This window comes from Elaeis guineensis, chromosome 4, assembly GCF_000442705.2.
Source record: "Elaeis guineensis isolate ETL-2024a chromosome 4, EG11, whole genome shotgun sequence".
In the NCBI taxonomy this organism is placed as follows: domain Eukaryota; kingdom Viridiplantae; phylum Streptophyta; class Magnoliopsida; order Arecales; family Arecaceae; genus Elaeis; species Elaeis guineensis.
The window spans coordinates 132,891,568-132,916,819 of NC_025996.2; the positions used below are offsets into that span (position 1 = coordinate 132,891,568).

General features: G+C 38.4%; 2 protein-coding genes across 2 annotated transcripts; both read left to right on the forward strand.

The window, feature by feature from the left end:
- The first annotated feature begins 11,047 nt into the window (after window positions 1–11,047).
- On the forward strand, window positions 11,048–12,471 carry LOC105042628 (uncharacterized). Its single transcript, XM_010919911.3, has 2 exons — window positions 11,048–11,394; window positions 11,722–12,471. Exons 1-2 carry the CDS (start codon window positions 11,167–11,169, stop codon window positions 12,208–12,210), a joined length of 717 nt encoding a protein of 238 aa, XP_010918213.1. The 5' UTR covers window positions 11,048–11,166; the 3' UTR covers window positions 12,211–12,471.
- Window positions 12,472–14,901: 2,430 nt separating this feature from the next.
- Window positions 14,902–24,719, forward strand: LOC105042644 (neutral ceramidase 2). Its single transcript, XM_019849966.2, has 9 exons — window positions 14,902–15,272; window positions 15,368–15,576; window positions 16,860–17,171; window positions 19,134–19,386; window positions 19,493–19,751; window positions 19,836–19,961; window positions 20,175–20,238; window positions 20,333–20,502; window positions 23,945–24,719. The coding sequence occupies exons 1-9, from the start codon at window positions 14,950–14,952 to the stop codon at window positions 24,506–24,508; spliced, it is 2,280 nt and encodes a 759-aa protein (XP_019705525.1). The 5' UTR covers window positions 14,902–14,949; the 3' UTR covers window positions 24,509–24,719.
- The last annotated feature ends 533 nt before the right edge of the window (window positions 24,720–25,252 follow it).

A 25,252-nucleotide genomic window follows, 5' to 3' on the forward strand; every position in this document is an offset into this window, starting at 1 on the left:
TGACCAGGTATCATCTACCTTTTGGGATGCCTAACCTAATTTTTGATTCAAGATCGAGTCGGTACACAATGCTGATATATCTATTTTACTCGAGGATGAGCAAAATTCAAGTTGGGGATGTGATAAATACTTAATTTAAGTCATTTAAAGTAGAAAATTATATTTAATTTATTTTATTTATTAAAAATTTGATGCTTCCTTTTATGTTTTACAAGAAAAGTGATCGTCGATACAAAGAGTCCGATACACAGATCAAAAAGACTCAAGTTTGAAGAAAATTGGACTTAAAATAAAATTAAAATAAAAAAAAGATGCATACGATATTATAGAAAATGAAGATACTATGCAAGGAACCCAAAAAGATATAGATGCCATTTTAAAGAAACAAAAGTTTCTTTTTGTAATTTTTGTAATTTGGTAACAGCTAATTGAACGCATGGGCGCGCGGATGAGCGCGTGGGCGCGTGGGTCCATGGGCGCGCGGGTGAGTGCACGGGCGAGCGGTAGCGTGGCAGCATGGGCGCAGGTGCGGCATCGCGGCAGCGGATGTGGATGTGGGTTCGCGGGGAGTTTGGCAAGGAGGACACAGTGGCGAACAGACTGGGAGATTTAAAGGAAAAAAATAATACTTGAAAATATTTCAAGAGGAAGAAGTTGTATTTTCTTTATCTGCTCGTGATCTTTCCATCTCATCCATCCATCTTTTAGTCTTTAGTATTTTCTTTAGTCCCACATCAAAAAATTATATAAAACTCCTCCCTCCTAACACCTATAAAAAGGCTTTTGTACTCCTATTGGAGGGGGAGCCCAGAAATTCTTCTAGAGCCTTGCATAGAGGAATAGAAAGGGACTACTTCATGAGCAGCTAGGCTAGCAATCTCGGGAGTGGAGAAAAAATTTTGTAACGACACAGAGATGGTTTATTGTTCTAAACTTTCTTATATTTCTTTATATGCAATAAAAATTATGCTTTTTATCGTCATGAGTTCTTTATTTACTCTCTTTCACATGCTTTTATTTATGCTTTCTTGTTAGATTAATATTAGGAATAACTTTTACTTTCCGGAGATGCGCCGTGATCTACGGATATGGAGCGTGCCGAGGAAAGAAGAGTTGTTTACCTAGTACTTTCCGAAGACGCACCGTGATCTACGGGTACGGGGCGTACCGAGGAAAGATAGATATTTTTTTTAAGATGAATCATATTTATTTAATTAAAAAATAAATACAACTCTGCTAGTGCAAATTAATTCAAAACTCCTGAGCTCTTTATTTTTTAATTATATAAATTTTTAGATAATTTATTTTTTAAATCAAAACAACGCTTCTTTCTTTTATTTTGTAATCTCAACTTAGCCCAAAGTCCTTGAGGATACAATCTCGACTCATCCTGCCTACGTAGTGAGTAGAGTTATTTTTGGTGCTATCAACAACTACGCACCAGTGAGATGATATTGGATCATGCTGGGAAGTTGAGATCTAGAAAACTTAATCATAAGCGTATACATGAAGTCATATCTATGGCTATCATTAAGCATGATCTTTCATTTTCATTTGTTGAATATAAATAGAATAGAGAGCTTCACTCTTTACTTAATCCAGATGTAAAACATTATAGTAAAAATACTACTGTGGGTGATGTGATGAAATTTTATGTGGCTTAGAAGGAGAAATTAAAACAAGTTATGCATAAGAGTCCTGGTAGAATATGTTTGACCTCTGATTGTTGGACTGCTTATACTAGTGAGGGATATATTTATTTGACTGTACATTTTGTTGATGAAAATTGGAGGCTAAATAATAAAATTTTATCTTTTTATAAAATGGAACCTCCACGCTCTGGGGTTGAATTGGCAAGATAGATATTTGATTGTTTGAAAAATTGGAGAATAGATAGAAAAGTCTTTTCTCCTACTTTGGACAATGCCTCTGCTAATAATAATATACAAGACATTTTGAAAGAACAACTTGCTTTGCACAATAGTTTGTTATGTGATGGTCAATTCTTTCATGTGAGGTGTTGTGCACATATCTTGAACCTTATAATTCTAGAGGGTTTGAAAGTGACTAATGGGGCTTTGCACAAAATTAGAGACAGCATCAAATATGTAAAGGCATTGGAGGCAAGAAAATTATATTTTCAAGAATGTGTTTAATAAGTTGGTGGTATTGATACTGTGGTTAGTTTGCATCTGAATGTGTCTGCTAGATGAAATTCTACTTACACTATACTTGAAAGTACAATTAAGTATCGATGCGCTTTTGCTATTCTTCAATTGAATGATAGAGATTTTAAAATTTCTTCATCAAATGAAGAGTGGAGAAGAGGAGAAAAAATGTTTCAGTTCTTGTGCCCATTCTATGTGATGACAAAACTTGATTTTCGACTCATCTTATCCAACCTTAAACTTGTACTTTATAGAAGTTTGAAAAATTGAGTGTTTGTTGAAAGATAATGTGAACAATAAAGATCCAATTATTACAGATATGACTATTAGGATAAAAGAAAAGTTTGATAAGTATTAGAGTGATTACAGTATTGTTCTTGCACTTGGGGCTATTCTTGACCCACAAATAAAGTTTGATTTGTTAAACTTTTGTTACTCACAACTTGATCCCACTACTTACCAAGAGAAGTTGCAAACCATTAAAAATAAGTTATGTATGCTTTTTGATGAATATGAAAAAGGCAAATCCTCTAGTGATCCAAGTGCATCAAGTGGTTCTCAAATTCATTCTTCTAGTCTACATCTATGTATAGGCCCGTTGAGGAGGACAAAGGAAATACAATTGGAAGGCTTGGATGCATTTAATGTAAGTTGGATGTGTTTGATATTCTTTTTAAGATATTATTTTAATTCAATTGCATGATAATTTTTCTTAATTATTCCTTTGATTAACAATTCTTTGTTGCCAATATGCTTGAAATGATGTAGAAGTATGTAACATATGTGAGCCAAAATAATTCTACAACAGGAAAGTCTCAATTGGATGTTTACTTGAAGGAGCCAAAATTTGAACCTAAATATTTTTCAAAATTGAATGTGCTACAATATTATAAAGATAATAAACATCAATTTTCTGATCTATCAAGAATGGCTTGTGATATACTAAGCATACTAATCACTACAGTGGCTAGTGAATTAGTTTTTAGCATTGGTGCCCTTGTTTTAAATAAATATAGATACTGCCTCCTTGGTGATCATGTGCAAGCTCTCATTTGCATCCGCAATTGGTTACATGACTTTATTCATGATGGTAATATTTTTTTTATAATTTAAGAAAAAAAATTAAATTTAGTTGAATACAAAATAGTTTTTTTTAACTATTTATTAATTTTTATTATTTGTTACTTGTGGATTGTACATGAAGATGATGATTCAAGTACAAAAATTGATGCAAATTTGCCAAAACAAGATTGTCAAGATTCTAATGTTATAATTAAGAAAGATAAGGATGATTATTGATTAATGAAATATTGGTGGCAAATATCTTGTGACAAAAATTTTGAGAATAGGGACTGAATTTCAATAATTGGACTCATATTATCTAAACAATATTTATTACTTGTTGGTTTGTTTGATTTTATGGAGTTAAATTAGTTTGTGCCTTTACGATATTTTTTTCTTGTGAAAAATGGAGTTTATGATATTATTACAAATTTTTTGAAGTTATTTCGTATTTACTTTTGATGTTTTAAAATTTGATGTAGGGATTGGCTTTATTTATTTATTTGATGAAGTACTATGTTTGAAAGTTTTTTAATTTATCATAATTTTTTAATTTTTATAATTTTTATAATTATTTTAATTTTTTGGTGAGTTATAAGAGCTGGTCCATTTAGGCCTTCACTTATAAGGGCTAGGGCTGGGCTGCTTATTTGATGGCCTGTTTATTAAAACGACTTTTTTGGCCCGGCCCTCCATGAGCCCAGTCGGTTCGTTTTGATGGCTCTAACTGGGAGGGACTACACTAGATTTTTCTCCTTCACTAAGGCCATGAAGCATTGTTGGGCCAGCATCTAGTCTCCTCATATTTTTTGAATCCCATGCTTCATCAGAAATCCCATCAAGAGGTGGTATATAAATACTATTGCCCAAAATGCGTTGAGTCCAGGTCAGCCCAAGATGGCATTAAAGGTAAATGGCACTCGAACTACCAAAAAGATTAGTTGCATAGTTGGTTGCTGAGGTTCTTGCCCCACAATGACTGATAAAGTGATTTCCTCTTTGATTATAACTAAGTCTCTAGAGAATCCAACCAAGGGTATATTGACATTTCTTAGCCGATGGGCTGGTAGCTTCATTTTTCAGAAAACATCAAATAATAATATATTGGCCGAGCTTCCATTATCAACAAGAATTCTTTTTACTTTATAATTTACTATCATCATAGAGATGACGACAGCATCATCATAAGAAGTTGGAACTCCTCGAACATTCTCATAAGAAAAAGTTATTATATCATCAATTTGCTACCTCTTTGGTGATGGATCTCCAACTCGGCTTCCTGCCCCCTACCTCAAGCAATTTCTAAGATCATGTTAATAATGCCAATCATAGGTCAGTTGTTGTTATTTTTCTTCTCGGGCTAGCACTGGGGAGGTTATTTAACCGTCCAGATCTTTTGGTTGGAAACATACATTCCACGGTACCTACTTTGGATTAGAGTCTTAATTTTATCCTTTAGCTTCAGGTAGTCCTCAGTTTCATGGTCATGGTCCTGGTGGAATCGACAATACTTCCTCTGGCTGCATCTTGTTGTCGAAGTCTTCATTGGTTTGAAACAATGAAGGTACCTTTCATCGTCGATCTCCATAAGTGTTTGGGTTTGAGGAGTAGACATGAGAGTGTAGGTGTTGAACCACCAAGGTGGTCTCCTTGGCCTTGGGTTCTTTTGTGGAGAGGAAGACTTGCACCCTCATTGGGCTTCTTGGGGCTCCTATTGAATCCTCTTCTTCTTCTTGGAGAGATTCCATCCCTCTTCTCAGTGTTTTTCCTCCGCCATGTCCTCGAGCTCATGCATGCATCTTGGTATAATCTCTGGAAAAATTTTCATCCAAGGAAAAGATTAATCGATTGCTTCTTAGGCCCCTCTTTAGGATGGATATCACAACCAACTCGTTGAGGTCACGAACTTCTAGTGCGGCTATATTGAATCAGGCCACATAATCACGTAGACTCTTACCCTCCCTCTACTGAATAGAGAAGAGGTTGTCAAAGTTTAGCTGTTATCTTCCACTGCTGCCGAAGTACATGATGAATATTGTTTGCAACTGATCGAAAGAGTAAATGGTCCCTAGTTGGAGTTCGGAGTACCCTGCTCAGGCCGTCTTTTTGAGAGCGGTTGGAAAAGCGATGCAGAGAAGTATGTTCGATGCATTCTAGAGTAGTATTAGAGATTTGTAACTCTTAAGGTGGTTTTGTGGGTTGGTGGATCTGTCATAGGGCTCTAATTGTGGCATTTTGAACCTATTAGGGATTGGTTCCTTCATAATGTGACTAGAAAATGGCAGCCATGAGTTGAAGTTGAAGCCATCCTTCTATACCTGGCCTCCTTTCTGCATGGCTTTGAGCCAAAGGTTGATCTCTCAGACCAGCCACCTCCAACTCGACTTCACATTAGGAGAAATCTGACCTTCGAGAGTAACTGGGAGTAGAATCTCTTTCGAAAGACTTCGGAGAGCATCGATGTCACTCTTCACACCTTGGACTTTAGCAACAAGGAGAATGAGATTGACAGACACAAGCTCTAAATGGATCCGTCGTGAAGGATATGCTCACCTAGGACCTTTGGAGCAAGAGCATTAGCTCTATTATAGGGAGCTGGTGGAGGAGGGGGCTCCCACTACTGCAATTATTCCACTGTCTTCTTGAGGCTTTGGATGACAGTGGTCCGATTTTGAACCTGTTGGACCATGTTATTGAATTGTTACGGGTCTGCCATCATTGTAGGCTAACATGGCCCCACTTCTGATGGAGGAATTGCGTGTTGGCTATGCCGGGAGGATTGGCATCATGAAGTATTGGAAGCGGTTCTTGTTTCAGCCATTTCTCTCTCTCTCTTTGTTTTGTGTTTGTGCCTTTTTAGAGAAAAGCAGACCTTTCTTCTAATGTCAATCTGTTATCGAGAGTCTCTAGTTTGTGGTTGGATTTGGTCTCCTACTGAGATGAAGGTCGGTCACCTATCGACGTAGAGATAGCCTTTACCAGAGTAAAGTCGTTCATTCTTTAGGGATACCTGCAAGAAAGTCCACTCATCGGAGATTTTTCGATAAAAGATCCTTCAATATTTAAGTCAACTGGAGCTTCAGCAAATAGCAAAATAGAGAATAAAGAAAATGATAAAATTCTAGGCTCTGCTTTGCGAAAAAAATACTTATGTGATGAGGGTCCCCTTTACCCCCTTTATATAGAGGGGGAGTAGTAATCCGTTACCATAGAGCTCGGCAATGGTTCCAAAAAAATCTACACTTATTAGAAATAGTGGGGCACTCATTACGTATGTTAAATGTAGGCAAGAGTTATGCACATTATCAACGAGAATTGCATACATCAATTAAGCCCACGTGCACATGATTAAGGTAAAAAGCCCAAGATCTTAGAATAAACACTTGGCTTCGGTTGTTTAAAGAGTTGATTAGTCATCATCGCTTTTCGAGGCTGGTCAATTGTGTATTGTTGATCGAGCTAGCTCTTTGATGCATCATCGCAATGTATCTGAGCTGACCTAGATCTTCATGTCCAGGAGGTGAGAGGTTGCTGATGAGATTATCGGTACTTATGGAAGCATTAGTAGGATTCCAACTGGAAATTCATTCTCTGCAATCAATCATTGTAGATTGGGATCTTATCTTGTTGGAAGGAAGCTTTTGGTGACTTATTCAGTGCATAGTCAATGTGGGACCTCAGTCAAATCTAAAATCAGTTGATGCTTCTGGTTGGTTGGTGTCCTGGCTCTATATCGATTAACATCCGAGATCCTATTTATGCTTAAGTCGAGGTCATCTTGGGATTCTCCAATCTTTATGCTTATTCTTCACTTAGGCAATTGCCCAATAATGGAGAATCACCTCTTTAATACATAACTCGGCTATTCTGATTCGGAAAATGGCTTACTCCCCCAACAAGCTGTTTTGATTTTATTCCACAATGATATCGCGATGAAAGCCTTACATAGGCGAAAAGCTCAATAAGTATGTGATGATCACCACGTTTGTATCTTGTGATGTCCGTTCAGGGTGTGACATGGAGGAAATACCATCCTTATGTTTTAGGATTTTATGGTCCGGAGGCCGCCTCATCCCATCAAAATTCCTTCCCGCTGCCTCCTCTCTTAAACATTTCAGTTTTCTGCAGAATTTATCCCCGTATAGCTCGTTGGTGCATCCAAACAGGGCTTTAAATTCTTTTTATTTCTCTGCTAGAGTGAGAACTGCACTTCATAAATTGTATTTTCTGGAGTGCTACAAATGAGTGAAGACTGAATGGTGGAGGCATAAGAATTGTAAGGAAGACATCTCCTGCCATGCATGGTGGACGTTTAGGCTTCTGCACCATAGCAGTAGAGAGACATATCATATTTCTCTAATTTTTAAGTTATTTGTCAAATTAATTATCTCAATTTATGTTCCATAGAAAAATTTTCTCCAGCAAAAGAATATGTCTCACAAAGAGAAATCATTGGTCAAACAAGATCTACTAGTTTAGCGGTGGATCAGTCTAACCATGAACCAATAGGCACAAGGACCGGCAAAACATAAATAGAAGAGAAAGGGGAGCAATATAGACATGTTTATGCATATTAGTTCATGGTTGAATTGATCCACTAGCTCAATAATGATGGATCTGATCCAACTAAAAATTTTAAAATTTTGCTATGATGCTTCAGAGAATAATTTAATCTTTTTATAATTGATCTATTTCTGACTGTCGGATTAAAGATGAATGATTTAGATTTCTCTATTAGCAATCAGCTAGAGCACCAATGTGCATAGTTGGTGTCGTATATTTCAAAGATTATGATTATTTGAATATTAAAATAGATGATAAGCTTTGTAATTAAATTGGATATCAAGATTTTTTTTTATCAAAAATTTTCTCTCTCAAATCACAATTTTTTGGTGGGGGTGGTGGCAGAGTTGGGGAAGGCCCAAGGAGGACTTGCGGGGGGGCGGGGGGGCGGGGGGAGGGGGGGGGGCAGGATCAACACCAAAGCTGGAGGAAGAGGAAAGGAAGGAGGGAGGGGGTTTTGGGGAGAGGGTGTTGGGGTGTATTGATCATTGTAGAGGAGAAAGAGGAGGGAAGGGGTGGAGGAGGAGGAGGAAGGGATGACGTGTGGCGGTGGGAAGGTAAGTGGTAGAGAGATGGATGGAGGAGAAGGAAGGGGACGATGTGTGGTGGCGGGGAGATGAGCAGTGAGCCTGAGCGATAGTTGGTAGAGTGGTGGGTGGAGGAGAAGAAAAAAGAGGATAGCATGTGGCGGCGGGTCTGAATAACAGAGAGGTAGGTAGAGAAAGAGGAAGGGGCGTGAAGAAGATGGAGGGGGGATGGTGTATGATAGCAGGAAGGCAAGTGACGGAGAGGTGGGTGAGAGGAGGAAAAGGAAGGGAGACCAATGTGCAGAGATGAGAAGAAGTTATCAAGAAAAAAAAATCAAAGAATAAAAATAATAAAATATTATTTTTAAAAAAAAATAAAATATAAAAAATAATAGAATAATATTTAAATATTTTTATAATAAATATTATAAAAAAATCATAGTAAATGGTAAAATTTCATCCTGCAAGAAAAGCATGGTCTCCGTATCCGAAATCCTTTTAACTCGCCATGTAGGGACATGTGGGGCAGCAGGCTTGCTGAGAAATCTCACGAGCAGAGGGTGCATTGGATTCGTCTATCCGAAACTTCATCAATCCCCATACCAAGAACTAAGTCACTAGATGGGGATCTCAGTCGTCCATCTCGCCCTCCATCTAATAGGGCCAGTTCTCGGAGTATAACAATACGTTTATGGTACACCAATCCTGGGACTCATGGTACCATCGTGCTTTGTGAGCATGTGGCCATGCCCAGGTATCAAGCGTTTCATGTACGGAGATAATAATTCCGCCCGTTGATCTCGGCAAAAGCCTAGAGATTTGCTCCTTGGACACCACTCCATGCAAAGGGGCTCCACATGACGATGATGAAGGATTATATTACTCAAAGTAAAGTTAGGCCTCTCATTACCATCAGTCAGAAAGAAAACTAGAGGCTTAGGATCCTTATTGCTTTTCAGGGACCCCCAAGGGAGTCAAAAGGCTGAGATTAAGGAGTAAAACAGGTGCTAATCTACTCTTCTTAAACCATGATAGCTACCTGTCACCACAGGCAGTGACCATAGGTAGTCCACTTGCTATGTTCATGGTCATCCAATCACCACATGAACTACTGCAAAATGACCAGAACTCAACATACGGAGTGCATGGTGGCAGCCTTTATCAATAGAACATGCTAAAGTAAAAGAATTCGGGTACAGATCACCCGTCAGGTCACCGCTCGGTTACCTGTCTAATGTGGCAGTTGGAGTTGGAGATTGATGCAGTAGACGACAAGGTCGTTGATGTCAGTTGTGCCTTATTTCTTGTTTAGCCAACCCCAATTTTCACATTGGACCAACGAATTTAGCAATGATTTGATGATGCTCTTTAATATTTTTCGAATTATAAACAATTATAATGATCAAAATCACCACGTAAACTAATGTGAAATGACTCGAACACAACATATGGAGTATATGGTGGCTGCATTTATCAATAGAATATGCTGAAGTAAAAGAATTCGGCTTCAAGTCACCTGTCAGATCAATGCTCAGTGACCTATCTAACATGGCAGTTGGAGATTGATGCATAAACGATAGGGTCGTTGATGTCGGTTGGGCCTCATTGATTGTTTAACCAACATCAATTTTGACGTTGAATTGATGAATTTAGCAGTAATTTGATTATGCTGTTTAATATATTTTTTTTTGAATAGAATATACTTTTTAATATTTTTGAAATTATAATCATTATAATGATCAAAATCACCATATAAACTACAGCAAAATGAATAGAACACAAGGCGTCGAACGTTTGGTGGTTGAGTTTATCAACAGAGCATGCTAAAGTAAAAGAATTTTGCTACTAATATGATAAGTTAGAAATTGAAATTTAGGTTCTCTGCTGTATCCATGATGCATCACACGATGTAGTGCATTACGTACACTATTCATCACATGATGGACAACTATATGCATCAGTGTGCAGTGTGCATCGCACAATCTTGCATCCATTCACAACCAATAAACTAAGTACTAATTTGATGATGCTCTTTAATGTTTTCGGAATTATAAGTCATTATAATGATCAAAATGGTGAAGTAACAAATAGAACGACATAAGTAGTAACACATCGTTTGTTTCGGTAACAGGTGGTTAAAATAATATTCTTATAGTTGAAGGCATGATAAAGAGAGAGACGAAAAGGCCGACACCCAACCGACATTTGGCCCACCCGAGTTTCCCTTAGATCTCGCACCACTCACCGCTGCCCTTCGGACTTCCCCTCTCTCTCTCTTTTTGAACGGTAGAGAAGAATCGTGCACCCAAAGGCCAAAACAAACGGTCTCATGTGCCAACCCTTTCCACTCTCCCCCAGGACCACCACAACCTCGACAAACCGCCCATCCCCTCGTCAATAAAATCCATGCACGTATCACATACTGGGCCGACTAAACGCGCACTCTAAACTCATCTGCGAGGCATCATACCGAGAGACATCGACCTTTCGAGATCCGTCACTCGAGGGTGATGGGGTGGGGATGCTGATTGGTTGTCGGCAAGGCGCGGCCACTCCCCGGTCGCCACCTTTCCTCTTTATTAGTCTTTACTTCTTTTCCTTTAATTCTTCCTTCCTTTTAATAACTCCCATCCTTCGTCGCGTTTGTAACGCGTTGCCACGATTCCCCCACCGCGACCCCACCAGTCACCTCGAGCTCTATATAACGCCATGCCTTTCGCCACCCCACCCTTGTCTCGAATCCAAATCAAAGAAGAGAAGAGACTTCTAGCAGAAATTAAGCCACCAGAGATTCTTTTGTTTGTGTAGTTCTTATTTGGTTTGTGTGAGTGAAAATTCTGGGGAGGATGGCGGAGGAGCAGAAGCAGGAGGTGGAGGTGAAGGATAGGGGGTTGTTCGACTTCATGGGGAAGAAAGAAGAGGAGGAGGAGGAGAAGAAGACCGAAGAGGAGGTTCTGGTCACCAAGGTGGAGACGGTTCGTATAGAGGAGGAGAAGAAGGAAGAGAAAGAGGAGGAGAAGAAGGAGAGCTTGCTTGAAAAGCTCCACCGGTCTCATAGTACCAGCTCTAGCTCGGTATGTTCACCGCATGTTACTTTTTTGGCGTTTTTCTCTTTTCTTTTACTCTTCTTCATCAACTATGGATTTTGTGCTGTGATGTTGCCGGTCTTTATCTTTTGTGCCCTCCTTCTTTACTTAACTGACCAATCAGTGTCCATGAATGATCTGTCATTTGAGTACGAGAAAAGGACAAAGTGGGCGTTTCAAGTGCAGAGAGACTTTGAAATAGTTATTTTTTGTAGTAATTGGATCCGGTCACCGTCCGCGGCCTAAGCTCATGTCAGCCATGAAAGTCCGTCTAATCTAATCTAAATTACGTTTTGTTCTTCTTATGGTATGCAGTCAAGCGATGAGGAAGAAGTTGAGGGAGAGAACAAAGAGAAGAAGAAGAAAAAGAAGGGATTGAAGGAGAAGATCGAGGAGAAGATCGGTGGCGAAAAGAAGGAAGGTGATCAAGAGGAGGAGAAGAAGCCGGCCGTGGTCGAGCAGGAGGTGGCAGTCGCCGCCGTGTCCACCGAAGGCGAGGACACTGCAGTCCAGGTGGAGAAGGTGGAAGAGAGTGTCAAAGTGGAGGGAGCCCCAGAGGAGGAGAAGAAAGGTTTCCTGGACAAGATCAAAGAGAAGCTCCCCGGCCAACACAAGAAGCCTGAGGATGCTGCCGCCGCTCCTGCCGCCCCAGCCGCAGAGTGTGCCGACCATGGGAAAGAGCATGAAGCTGATGGACATGATGGGAAGGAGAAGAAGGGCATACTTGGGAAGATCATGGAGAAGATACCCGGCTATCACAGGAATGGAGGGGAGGAGACTGAGAAGACTACTTGTAGGCCCTAGAAGAAAAGCTTCATATATATCTTTGATGTTTGTTCTCTGCTTTTGCTCCCTATCATGAAGTATATTTTGGGTTGTCAATGTCTGTTTGTTGGTACTCCAATAGGTTGGTTGTTTGTTGGTCCTTGTTGGATATGTGATTAGGTATATTTCTACTTGCTTTTTGATGTTATCTTTTGCCACTTGGCAAGAAGGATATTGGTGTAATGATGTACTTGCTTCATTCTGCATGTACGTACCTAATGTTGGTATTATTGTTTAGTATGTTTATGTTTACTCTAAACTTAGATGGTGACAAGCGTGTGTGTGTGTGTGTGTGCATGTTTTTCCTTATTCACTTCGTTCCAAAAGAGGCTGGCTTTTAGAAGAAATCAGCTGGTTAGTGGGGTGGTTTTGGGCTTTAAAATGCTAATGGTGATCGCTTTTTATTTAGGGAAGATTCTCTCTTTTGGTGAGGAAGGTGCTAGGATTTGGCAACAAGAAAGATAAACTTGATTTTAATGGTATAAAAATGTATCTAATTCCCTCTTAGATGAATTTAAAATTTTGATTTTAATGGGTATAGAAAGATATCTCATTCCCTCTTACTGAGATTAATTGGATGCTAGTTACTTTACCAAATGCATACTACATGTATCCTGCATGAAACAAACAACTATTAACTATGTGCATTAACCATACAACAAAGTTAATCATAGTTAGAGGCTTAAGAAACGATGCTAATAAGCATTGGCAAACATTCCATTATTCAATGCTCTTTGGGTAAGCATCATCGGAAGCCTTGAATTATGTGATGCTAATAAGTGTCGTCGGAGGCTTAATAAGCATCGTCGAAGACCATCCACCACCTATTTCAATCTCAATCCCCACAATCCTCCACCAATCCTAATTTTTAGATCCCTAATTTCCCCCCCTCCGGTATCTCGAGCCCTGCTACTAGACACCAATTAATGCCTCTTCATTGGCCTCCTCTGGATCCCTGACTTCCTCCCCTCCTGTGCTTTGTACACCAATGCTCCTTCCTCCATCAGAGATGCTGGCCTCCTCCTTCACCTACTTCTTCCTCCTTTCCTTTTCCTTCTCTTGGGCTAATTGTCTTTAGCAAGGGTGCTTGTGAAAGTTATTTGTGCTAGTGCATTGCCAAGTCATGAATTATTTGTAGAATTATAGTACATCAAAAACGAGTCTAACTTTAGCTTTAAGATGAATTGACTGGCTTTTTTGAAGCACGGAAGATTCCACCGTCTTGCCTCCTCCTTTACATTCTCTCTGTTATATTTAGTTTTTCATTGTTGAATTTTTTTACTTTAACAGCCTCAAACTTTTCCAGATTTTGAAATGTAAAAGATTTGAACACATGAAAATAATAAGATTACAATCTCTTGGATTCATAGTCTCCAAATGTAGTCATGGTAAGGGATCTTTTGGATGCAACAACCATTAGCATAGTTGGTTGGCATGCCGCCTTTAAAAGCATGCCCTTCAAGTGATCCATGGTTCAAATCCTTGTTAAATTTTGAGACTAAGTACTGGAGGATCCCTCTCAATGCATCGGAGATGTCAATGGGCTGAGTCTGTAGTCCGATATCTTTTCTAGGGTACCTATAATCTATCTGATTATGCCACATAGCTATCATTTTTCAATGTATATTTAATATTTTTAGTTCTGCTTTTCCATCTGAAATTTTGAATGACAAAAATACCCTTCATCTTCTAAAAAAATTATGATATTCTGTGGCCACTCCCATCTTTTAAAAATTTTATAAATTTTCAACAACAAAAATATTTCTTTCTTTATGGTTTCTGAAAAATAGATTATGACATCCTGTGTGCAGGAAATTATAATTTAATCATAGAATGTCATAATATATTCAGAAGATATCATAATTTTTTTAGAACAAGATGGATATTTTTATCATTTAAAATTTTAAATGAAAAAGCAGAACTGCATGTAAGAAAGCTAATTATATTACATTACATGCGGTGCACAGAGACTTCCTCTAAACCTTTTTCGTTCCCATTATCGTTTGCTTCTTGTTTAAACTATTACCTGCCCATTACTTGGGCAGATACCAAATTCTCCTCGATTAGGCCCAAGCTTAAATTGGAGAATGAACCATGACAAGTTCTCCATAATTAGCCCAAGTTTAGCTTGGAGTGAACCATGATTGGAGTAATTAATCTACCAAGTACTATCAAAAAATTTAGCAATAATTTCTGTTGTTTTATTAAAACAACCAAAACCTGAGATGGATTTGGTAAAATTATACTGTAGTTATAAGTAACCAGTTGGTTATATGATCACTACCACGTTGGTCAACACTGGGCTTGATAAGCTTTGGTCGGCCTAGGCCCAATCAAGAGCTTTGCAATACAAAAGCAACCACCAAACAACAACTTTAGATTCCATAATCAAGTAAAGATGGCTATGTCAAAACATTCAGCACTAGATATCTCCGACCAAATCTCCCAACAATAAGAAATGTCCTTTATAATATTCCAGAAAAAATTTAATTCATCAAGATCTCGGAACAACCAAGGAAGGTAAGCATCATCCAACTCAACACTGAAGCTAACAAACAAAGCAACCTCTTGAATCATGTCACCCAAAGCTAAGAAAACAAATAGCAACAAAGCTATAAAAATTCCATCCAAAACAGCATATAATTCCATATAATAAAAGGGCCCAACTTTTGCTAGCCTGATACTGAGGCACCACTAGCAAAGAAAAACTAGGCAGCCATGAAAGCCAGGAAGAATTACTATATATCAATATTATCAGCCATGTTAGCATGCAGTATCCTCTGTGACAATGCTAGCTTATCAAATGGTGAATATCTCATCGGCGTGGGAAGCTACGACATGACGGGCCCTGCGGCCGATGTAAACATGATGGGTTATGCCAACCTAGATCAGGTCACCTCCGGCATTCACTTCCGGCTTCGTGCTCGGGCGTTCATCGTCGCCGAGTCTCAAAATGGAAGAAGGCTGGCTTTTGTGAACCTTGATGCCGGAATGGCTTCTCAGTTAGTCACCATCAAAGTACTAGAGAGGCTTAGATCAAGGTAATCTACTAATGCCTTAGACTTTTTAGAGATTAAAATGGATAGATGATGAAGTAGCTAGCTAATTATCTATGCCTGTCTGTTAACAAATTTAGGTATGGTGATTTGTACAATGAGGATAATATAGCAATCAGTGGCACTCACACTCATGCCGGGCCGGGGGGCTACTTGCAGTATGTTTTGTACGCTGCAGCCTCTCTCGGATTTGTTAAGCAATCGTTTGATGTCATAGTTAGTGCAATAGAACAATCCATTGTCCAGGCTCATGGCAACCTCAGGCCAGGGTCCATTTTGATCAACAAAGGTAGAGGAACTAAATAAACCTTCTTATCTCCTTTTATCAACATATGTCATATGTTATATATTATGAATTTGTGATAACAGCCTCGGGCACCTTGTTCATTTGCAATTGATGATTCATATTTTTTTTTTTTACATTTTCATATAAAAGAAAATCATTATTATTCATCAGAAAAAGAATGAAAGATTAATTGATGTTTCATATTACGTCGCACTTAACATAATTTGTAAACATAAGGGCATGGAGTTCAATTATATTTGATGAGTTTGATGAGTGCCCTCTTCACATGTGCACTAGAATATTTAACTGCAAACAGATCAGCATAAAGTGGATTTTTTTTTTTTTCCCCACTCAAGATTTGAATCACTCCAAAATTTCTCACTAGTTAATTATATCCCTTTTTACAACTTATAAATATGTAGTTGAAAAAGGAACTGCTGTTAATTATCTACAATGCTAACTGGAGGGATAAAATTGATGCAAAAAAATGAATAAATTTACCAAAAATAACATCTTTGGTGTCCTGTGAAATAATCTCAATAAACTATATATATATATAATTTGATTAATTCATGTTTTGGAATATAGATGGTTTTCAATGGATCTCAGCTTTAATTATGGGCTATTTCGTAAGGATAATTTTGCTAGAACATGACATTATGATGCATAAGATACACTCTGTAAAGGAGCATTAATTGGATCATTAATTTAGTCGGAGAGGGACCCTACAATCTTGCAGATAAACATGATGGCATCACAGAAATAATCTTATGAAAATGATAAACAGAAACCATTAAAACCATGGAATGGATGATGTTATCTCAGAAACATGATCTCTTCTGTCCTCCTATCTTGCATCTCCATTTCTTAGCTATGGAGGTTCCTTGTTGTAATTAAAAGATGCATAACAAGCTTTATCAGAGCATCCAAACTCATGTACATGTTTCATTCTTGCCATTTTTCGAATTTAATGAGCTACATATAGATCAACAAACACTCTGCGCCATGAAGCATCTATCTATTAAAATGAAATGAATGTGACAAATCTTTTTTTCCTTTTTACTCCTATAATTTATGAGAATATACAATGGTGGGGATGTTTCCAATCATTTCATATAAATAATTGAAAAATTAACCATATAAATAGTAGAGTAAATACCTCCCTACCAACATGGAACTTCTAACAATAAGTTCTGTGACATGTTTTGTACATAGAAAACCAGCCTAACATTATTAAGAAGAAGATGGATGACATGATCAACTGTGGTTGCCTTCTTGTGTTGCAGGAGATGTGGCAAATGCAGGAATTAATAGGAGCCCAAGTGCATATCTATTTAACCCTCCTGAGGAGAGAGCACAGTACCCAAGAGATGTGGACCCTGAAACGACCCTGTTGAAGTTTGTAGATGGGAAGAGTCAAGAGAGCATAGGAGCATTCAATTGGTTTGCTACTCATGGGACCTCCATGAGCAGAAATAACAGGCTTGTTAGTGGTGACAACAAAGGAGTTGCAGCTAGGCTATTTGAAGATTGGTTTGCTGCCGAGAACAATAGTACCCAACCTGGAAAGCCAAAACCTACTTTTATGATTAGACCAGGTAATTTAATTAATGTAGCAGTGATATGGTTTAAATCAACATTAGCATATATGGATGTTAAAAGTCAAAACTAGTAAAAGAAATATAATTCCTGACCTTCATATTCTCGACATTCTCGATGCATCTAAAATAACACTCTACCAAATATAATCTATTCTCATGTTCATTATTGCAACATACAAAATCATCGCACAGATATTAGCATAGTTATAAACATCATGGTGGATATGATTTTGCAATTTCAAGTGTGACATTATTTTTACTAGTTACATTTTTCACTTTAAATCATAATTAGGTAAATGACTATTAGTGTAAAATTTGTGAGGACTTAAACATTATTGCTGGACCTTATTGCAAGTAATGCTATTAGAGTCACGATGTTATTTTTATTATATATATATATATAGGGGCAAATTTAGATAAGACTGATCGGATCTGAGTCTAAATCTGATTAGATCAAAATTGGATAATGAGGATCCTATATTAATGATCCAAACTAGAGTTTTTCATATCGTGCCGAACCGATCGGTACATCTTGTATTGTACCGGACTGGTAGGAAACCGATACGATTCGGTCGGTAAATTCAGTACATTAACGGTACGAAAGGAAAAAAAAGAAAATGTGAGAAAAAGAGAGAGAGGAGGAGAGGGAGGGAGGTGAGAGCCGTCGGATGCCAGCGATGGCCGGCTGCAGCCGTCAAAGGGCTTTCGAACCCCGTATCGTCCGATAAGACTTTCAAGAGAGCAAGAAAGAGAGAGAGAGCACTCGACGGGAGGAGGGACCTACCAAACGGACGGCATCTCTGTCGCGAGGTCTCTGGTGGCTGGCGAGCCGGCACCGATGGCCTGAGGGCGGTCCAGCAGGCGGAGCCCCTCTGCGACTCCGCCCCCTTCTTCTTTTTCGAAACAGGCCGTCATCTATTTTGATTTTTTTTTTTTGATTTTAAACTGATGAAGTCGGCAATCCAGTTGCCAATTTCAATTTTTTTTTTAAAAAAAGATAAAAATGTGAAGCCGGCAAACTATTTGCCAGCTTCACTTAAAATTATATTTTTTAAAAAAACTCACGAAACAGGGGCGACGCCCCTATTTCACGTCCGCGGTTCCGCGCACGTGGACTGCACCCTCCGGCGGCCACGACGGCTAGCCGGAGGCAATCCGGTGGCCCCACCAGCTCCTCCTCTCTTTTTCTTTCTTCATCCTTCTCTCTCTATTTCTCTATCTTTCTCTCTTTTTCTTCTTCCGGTTCGGATTCGCTTGACTTCATTAGTTTGGTACAGTACAAAATCATATCGAACTATATCGCCGGTCGATCGATACGGCCGACGGGGTATCGGTTCAGCATACCTTGATTCAAACTATTGTATGTGATCTATTACCTCAAAACTGCTTACATATTAAAAAGTATATAATTTGAGCATATGCATCAAGTAATCAAAAAATATATCTAATTTAATTTTATTTAGACTGTCCAATTTTTGATTACTTGATGCATAGACTAGAGGTCTTCAAATAATATAATATTTTATATGCAAGTAGTTTTGAGATAGTAGATCATATTCAACCGCTTACATTATTGATATAGAACTCCTATTATAGAGTTTTAATCTGATCGGATCTGATTCCAAATCCGATCAATCTGATTCTAGCCTGACGCTCTCTCTCTCTTTATATATATATATATATATATATATATATATATATATATATATATATATATATAAAATTAGTATAATAGATAATCTATTTTGAAGGTATATAAATTAAAGTTCGTTATGTCGGTACTGAATTCTGTATCGGTACTATACTAGCTATTATAATATTAACATAAATATCTGATTCAACAAATCATATCATGTATCGAGTGTCAGTATGCTCTTGTTTGATATTGATATGGTATGATACGATTGGTACACAATATTGATACATACTATAATCTATTAACAACTGCATTTGCTGTAGGATCCATCGTCCGGAAGAAAGCAATGGGGATCAAAGCCACGGGAGGACAGTCATGTCGCAAGACAACCAGTAGAAATTTCAAAGTGAGGCAGAATAGAAAGATCAAGTTTGTAGGGGCATTTTGCCAGTCCAATGTGGGTGATGTCACCCCCAATGTCTTGGGTGCTGTCTGCCTCGACAGTGGCCTTCCTTGCGACTTCAATCACTCATCCTGCCATGGCAATGCTCAACTCTGTGTAGGCCATGGGCCCGGGTAAACTCCTCCAACTTTAACTTTCCTTCTCAGTTTTCCTACGATGTAAGTAGGGTCTCTTCACAACCATATATACTTCCTCATTGTAACTTTACCTAATAATTAGATACCCAGACGAGATAAAGAGCACTAGGATCATTGGAGAGAGGCAATTCCTCAAAGCCTTTGACCTCTTTAATTCTGCCCATGAGGAGCTAAGTGGGAGTGTGGACTACCGTCACACGTATCTCAATTTTACTAATCTTCAGGTGGAGTTGGGAGGAGGGACAAAGGCACAAACATGTCCTGCTGCAGTTGGCCCAGGATTTGCTGCAGGGACCACTGATGGCCCTGGGTTATCTGGGTTCCAACAAGGAGACACTGAGGTGAGTAAATGCACTGCAGCAAATCCTTTTAAAAAGAGATGTAGCTTGCAAGTTTACTAAGTTGGTATTTTTACATATAATTAGATTAGTGAAAAATGGAAGAGGGCCAGGGATTCACTCCAAGTGCCAAGCCAGCAACAAGTCGAGTGCCAGAAGCCCAAGGCAGTCTTGCTCAGCACTGGGGAGATGTTCATACCTTATGCTTGGGCTGTAAGTCTTCCATTGTGCAAAACAAATCCGTACAAATGTGTGCAAAATATGCATAGCTAAGTAGAAAATTAACAAGGAACATGCGTGTGTGCATAAAATATACACTGAGGACTAATATAACCAAGGTTCAGGAATTAATTTTCTTGCAAGTAGGTAGCATTCTGTTCATATTTTGGTGTCTTGATCTTATTTTGTTTCTTGACAAAATATCAGCCAGCAATTCTACCTATTCAGATACTAAAGATAGGGAAGCTGGTCATACTCTCAGTTCCTGGAGGTAAGAGAATATATTATTATGTTTATATTTTTTGGAGGATGACTGTGTTATGTTTGCATTAGATGGTTAACAATGTGTTGCTGAAACATTGTAGAGTTCACTACAATGGCTGGTAGGCGATTAAGAGAGGCAGTGAAATCAACACTAATAAGCAGTGGAAGTGGAGAGTTTGACGAAACCACTCATGTTGTGATTGCTGGCCTTTCAAATGCTTACTCACAGTATGTGGCAACCTTCGAAGAGTACCAACAGCAACGATATGAGGTATAATATGTACATGCCTTTACATGAAAATCTCAAAAATTATGTGTTACCTCAATCTAAACAAATTAGGCTACAATGATCAAGGCTAGACAAAACTTCAACTTAGCCTACAGGTTAGGGTCTGGGCAAATAGGTTACTGCATTAGAGTGATAAGGCCTTTGTAACCATGCACATATAGGTCTTGACCAATTCTATTGTAAACAGGAATCACTATGATCAGTTCATCTCTACCTTATGCCCTATGCTATATGTGACTACCGTTCAGTTTGAAAGTTAGATTGATCTGTCAGTATTCAAAACAAAGAATTAAATTTGTCCTTTTCCCATCAGGCTCTATGTTTGAATGATCCTAGTAGCGGCACTACACATAATAAATTTAAAAGTTCTAAACTACTTCTGTAGGGTCCAAAGCCATCACCTTCTATGGCACAAAGGAGCAGATCTCATATAATTGGATGAGGGTTCTATTCGCTGGATCAATTGATTTAAGCTCCACACAAGCTAGTATGGGCATCTAGAATTGAGCTCCAAGCCTAATCATCAGCATCCTCAGGCAGCCATCAAGATGCAAATTAATCCATTTGCACACTACGCAATGCTATGCTAACACGGAAATAGATAAATGATTCAAAAGACTAGTGATGAAAGATTTTTCTCTTGCAGGAGGACCACAACTAGGCATGCGCATACATATATGGCCTCTTGCCTTGCTATTATGAGCAAAGGTGGCGGGCCACCTGACAAGCTAAAACTTAAATTTTTGAGTACGGATCTTACATGGTGGACAGGCTGCATCCGCGGAGTGCTGTACAACTCTTGATGGCCGCCATTAAGAGATAAACGGCTATCAAACAACACGCCGTCTATCTCCTGATTGCAGCCATCAAGAGCTACGCAACACTCCGCAAATGGCCCACACAATGCACAAAGGATCCTAGTTAATTGAACTTTTTTGACACTAATCCCATTGAATTTTGGATGTCAATCATCTATTTTTATGCATGTTTAAACAACAGAGTAAGTAGGATCGGCATTTATCATACCATTCGTGATGTTCTACGTATAAAATCAACCACTGATCACATATCATTATTACAGAATAGGACTATGATAATGATTAAAATTTAAAATCATAATCCAAAAAATTTATGGCAGCGGTTAGATAATCACTACCACTATATTCATCGTCGTAGATCTATAGCAAACGATTTTTTGAGATACGACAATAGTTGTATCAATCACTGTCATAGAAAGATATGGCAACGATTTTGTAACCATAACTATATTAACAGCTATTATAGAAACTATGACAGCGGTTGTCCAACCACTGCCGTAAATATTATGTCTTTCACCGATCAAAATGATCGGTAGGTAATGGACGATGGCTGGTCGGCGAGCGGCGGCAGGTAGTGGTTGAAGGCGGCAATGGTTGCCGGTGGTCGGAGCGGATGGGAGCATACGCAGTAGGCGGTTGACTACCTAAGTCATTATATACAGATCATTTATTTCTTCCACAATCGATGTAGGACTATCACAATCAACTATAGGTTGGATCTACGGCAGTGGTTACCGATACCCACTGCCATAGACTGACCTATGGTAGCGGTTATCGGTAAATGCTACCGTAGGTCCAGTCTATAACAGTGGTTGGTGATAATCACTACCATAAATAGAGATATAATAGTAGTTATACCTAATCACTACCATAAATAGATATGGCAACAGTTAGTAAACTGCTGTCATAGATTTATAGATCGGTTATTAGCAACTGTTATAGAACCAAAAATAATTTTTTTCTTATTTTTTTTGATATAGTATATTTTTAAAATTTAAAGCTCATCTTCACCATTCATTATCTAAATAATTATCGTTAGAGTATCTTCACAAAAGATCACCTCGATCCGATAGCTCTAGATATATCGATCATTAAAATTTGATTTCGACGGCCACGAAGGACTGCATGATGATCTGATAGATAGAGACCATCGATCGATCCGAAAACTTGCAATGATGATTTCAGTGATTTTTATATTATATTATCAAAATTTTATTTCAGTAGGACATCATTATTATGGTTAATTTAGCATGGGATGATTTAGACCGTTAAATGAAAAACGAGTGATGAAAAGATCAAACGGTGTCCAATAATAAAATAAATTTTTAAATAAATAATCTTTGCTACTAATTTGATCATTTGTACGATGATGATTATAAAATTCAAATCATGCATATATGAATGATCTAAAACTATATGTCGCTAGCTACTCATTCCTTAAGTAATTGTACTTGTGTTTTTGTAAGATGTGCTCAAGTAGATTCCAACATATATGCATGATTTGAATTTTATAATTACTATCGAATAAATAATTAAAGTACTAATAAAGATCATTTGTCTAAAAAATTATCTCAATCGGACGTCGATTGGCCTTGTGATCATTCATTTTTTATTTAACGGTCAAAATCATCTCATGCTAAATTGATCATGCTAATGATGTCCGATTGAAATAAAATTTTGACAATGTGCTACAAATATCATTGAAATCATTGTTGCAAATTTTCGGACCCATCAGTACTTTTGATCTATCAGATCATCATACGGTCATTTGTGACCATCGAAATGAATCTTAATGATTGACAAAGTTAGAACTATCGGATTGAGGTGATCTTTTGTGAGGATACTCTAAAAATAATTATTTAGATAATGAATGGTGAAGATGTGCTTCAAATTCGATTTCAATATGACAGATTTATATAATCATTCAAAATTATTATGGAATGATAAAGTTTTTATACGGCAACGATTACGGATAATTGCCATCGTAGGTGAGTTATCCATAGTCGCTACGATAGATCCGACTTACAGCAGCGATTATTCGTAACCACTGCCGTAGGTCTAATTATCCATAACCACTATGGTAGGTCCATAACCGCTGCCGGTAGGTCCAACTTACGGTAGCAGTTATCCGTAACTGCTACCGTAGGTCTAGATATGCGGCAGCGGTTATACGACAGCGGTTACGGATAATTGCTACTGTAAGTGGGACTTGTAGAAGTGATTATCCGTGATTGTTGCCGTAAATTATGTCTATCATAGTGATTATAAATAATCGCTGCCGTAGATCTGACTTACGATAGCGGTTAGAAATCGTTGTCATATAAATACTATCGTAGCTCTTTTTTATAGTAGTGTATAAAGATGTATGGTGGATATAGCTAGACATATCTACACTGGATGTGCATCTTTATATATCACAGATCTTCGCAATTGTCAATGCATGATGGTGCATAACCTCCCCATGACATGTAACTTAATCAACATCTTTCTTCAACAGACGATTAGAAACTTAATCAAAGATTAGAGGAGGATTTAAGATCTAGCATCCCTAAATTAATCACCCCTCGAGCCTAACATATGTAATAAATTAATTCTTTTTGCCACAGGCTGCATCTACATTATATGGACCCCACACACTCTCAGCCTACATCCAAGAATTCAAGAAGCTAGCATCCTTGCTGGCCAAGGGAGAGCAGCCCCCCAAAAGCGGTCACCTTTCCCCTCCCGACCTCTCCTCCAAGCTCTTCAGCCTCCTGGGGCCCCCCACCGGCGACGACACCCCCGGCGGCACCACCTTCGGAGACGTGAAGCAGGATATCGTCCTGCCACCCCGAGGCTCGTTCAAGAAAGGAGAGAAGGCCACCGCCACCTTCTGGAGCGCCAACCCCCGCAACGACCTCCTCACCGAGGGCACGTTCGCCGTCGTCGAGGTGCAACGAGAGAATTACTGGGTGCCAGCATTCGACGACGACGACCTCAGCCTCTTCTTTAAATGGAAGGCAGATAACAGCAGCAGTTCAAAGAGTAGCTTGGCTACCATTGAATGGGAGATACCGGCGAATGCGGCCCCGGGAGTCTACAGGATGAGGCACTTTGGTTCATGGATTGCTAAGCCTGAGACGCCGCCAAGGTATTTCACCGGCGCTTCAAGTTCTTTTGTTGTAAAGTGACGAACGGTTGATGATAACCGTATGATTGTGATCTAGCGATCAAAATCCATCATCACGTATCACAAAGGCCCCCCATGGAGAGAAATAAAAGATGGTATCGTTACGTATAGCCCTTTACATAATCCTTTATTTGCATATCACTGCATTTCCCTGTGTTAATTATTCCCTGTGTTAATAATTGCCAAATAATTAACTTCCTTCGTTGACTCTTCATGAGTAAATAAGAAATATTACTGATATTTTGTGGAAATTATATGTTGCATTTGTTTTTTCTTTTATTTCTTTAAGCTTTAAATAATGCCTAGCTACATATTCTTGCAAGAGATTTTTTTTTTATTTTTAATTTATTTGGTTGGGACATGCGTCAACTTTCTTTTAATGAACGAACGGTCAAGCTTGATCTTGGAGGTGAAGGGCCCTCCCCATAATCGGTAATCTTGAAAATACATCCATAAATTATTTGGTCTCGAGACAATGGCATTTTGGATAAATTTTCGTTTAATTTATTTTTTGTCAGATTTTTCCTCATTTTGACCTCACGATCCTTCATCTTGTTGGTCCGGTGCATTATCTTTTTTTTTCTTTTTTTTTTTTATTTATTGAGTTGATTATTTTGTGAGTAGTAACGGTTTGGAAAGTTGACTACTTAGACAACTTCCCAAGGTCTAAGCGATGGTGAGGGAATGGTACCATGGCAAAAGAACAAATTAAAAATAAGGACTCATTTGATTCACGAGAAAAAAA

What these genes read in the sequence shown, in the direction of transcription:
- LOC105042644 (XM_019849966.2), top strand. Translation starts at nt 14,950, where the DNA reads ATGAAAGCCAGGAAGAATTACTATATATCAATATTATCAGCCATGTTA. An exon ending in TCATACCTTATGCTTGGGCT is followed by an intron (nt 19,962 to 20,174) that starts GTAAGTCTTCCA and finishes ACAAAATATCAG; the next exon opens with CCAGCAATTCTACCTATTCA. An exon ending in CATACTCTCAGTTCCTGGAG is followed by an intron (nt 20,239 to 20,332) that starts GTAAGAGAATAT and finishes GAAACATTGTAG; the next exon opens with AGTTCACTACAATGGCTGGT.
- LOC105042628 (XM_010919911.3), top strand. Translation starts at nt 11,167, where the DNA reads ATGGCGGAGGAGCAGAAGCAGGAGGTGGAGGTGAAGGATAGGGGGTTG. An exon ending in ATAGTACCAGCTCTAGCTCG is followed by an intron (nt 11,395 to 11,721) that starts GTATGTTCACCG and finishes TATGGTATGCAG; the next exon opens with TCAAGCGATGAGGAAGAAGT.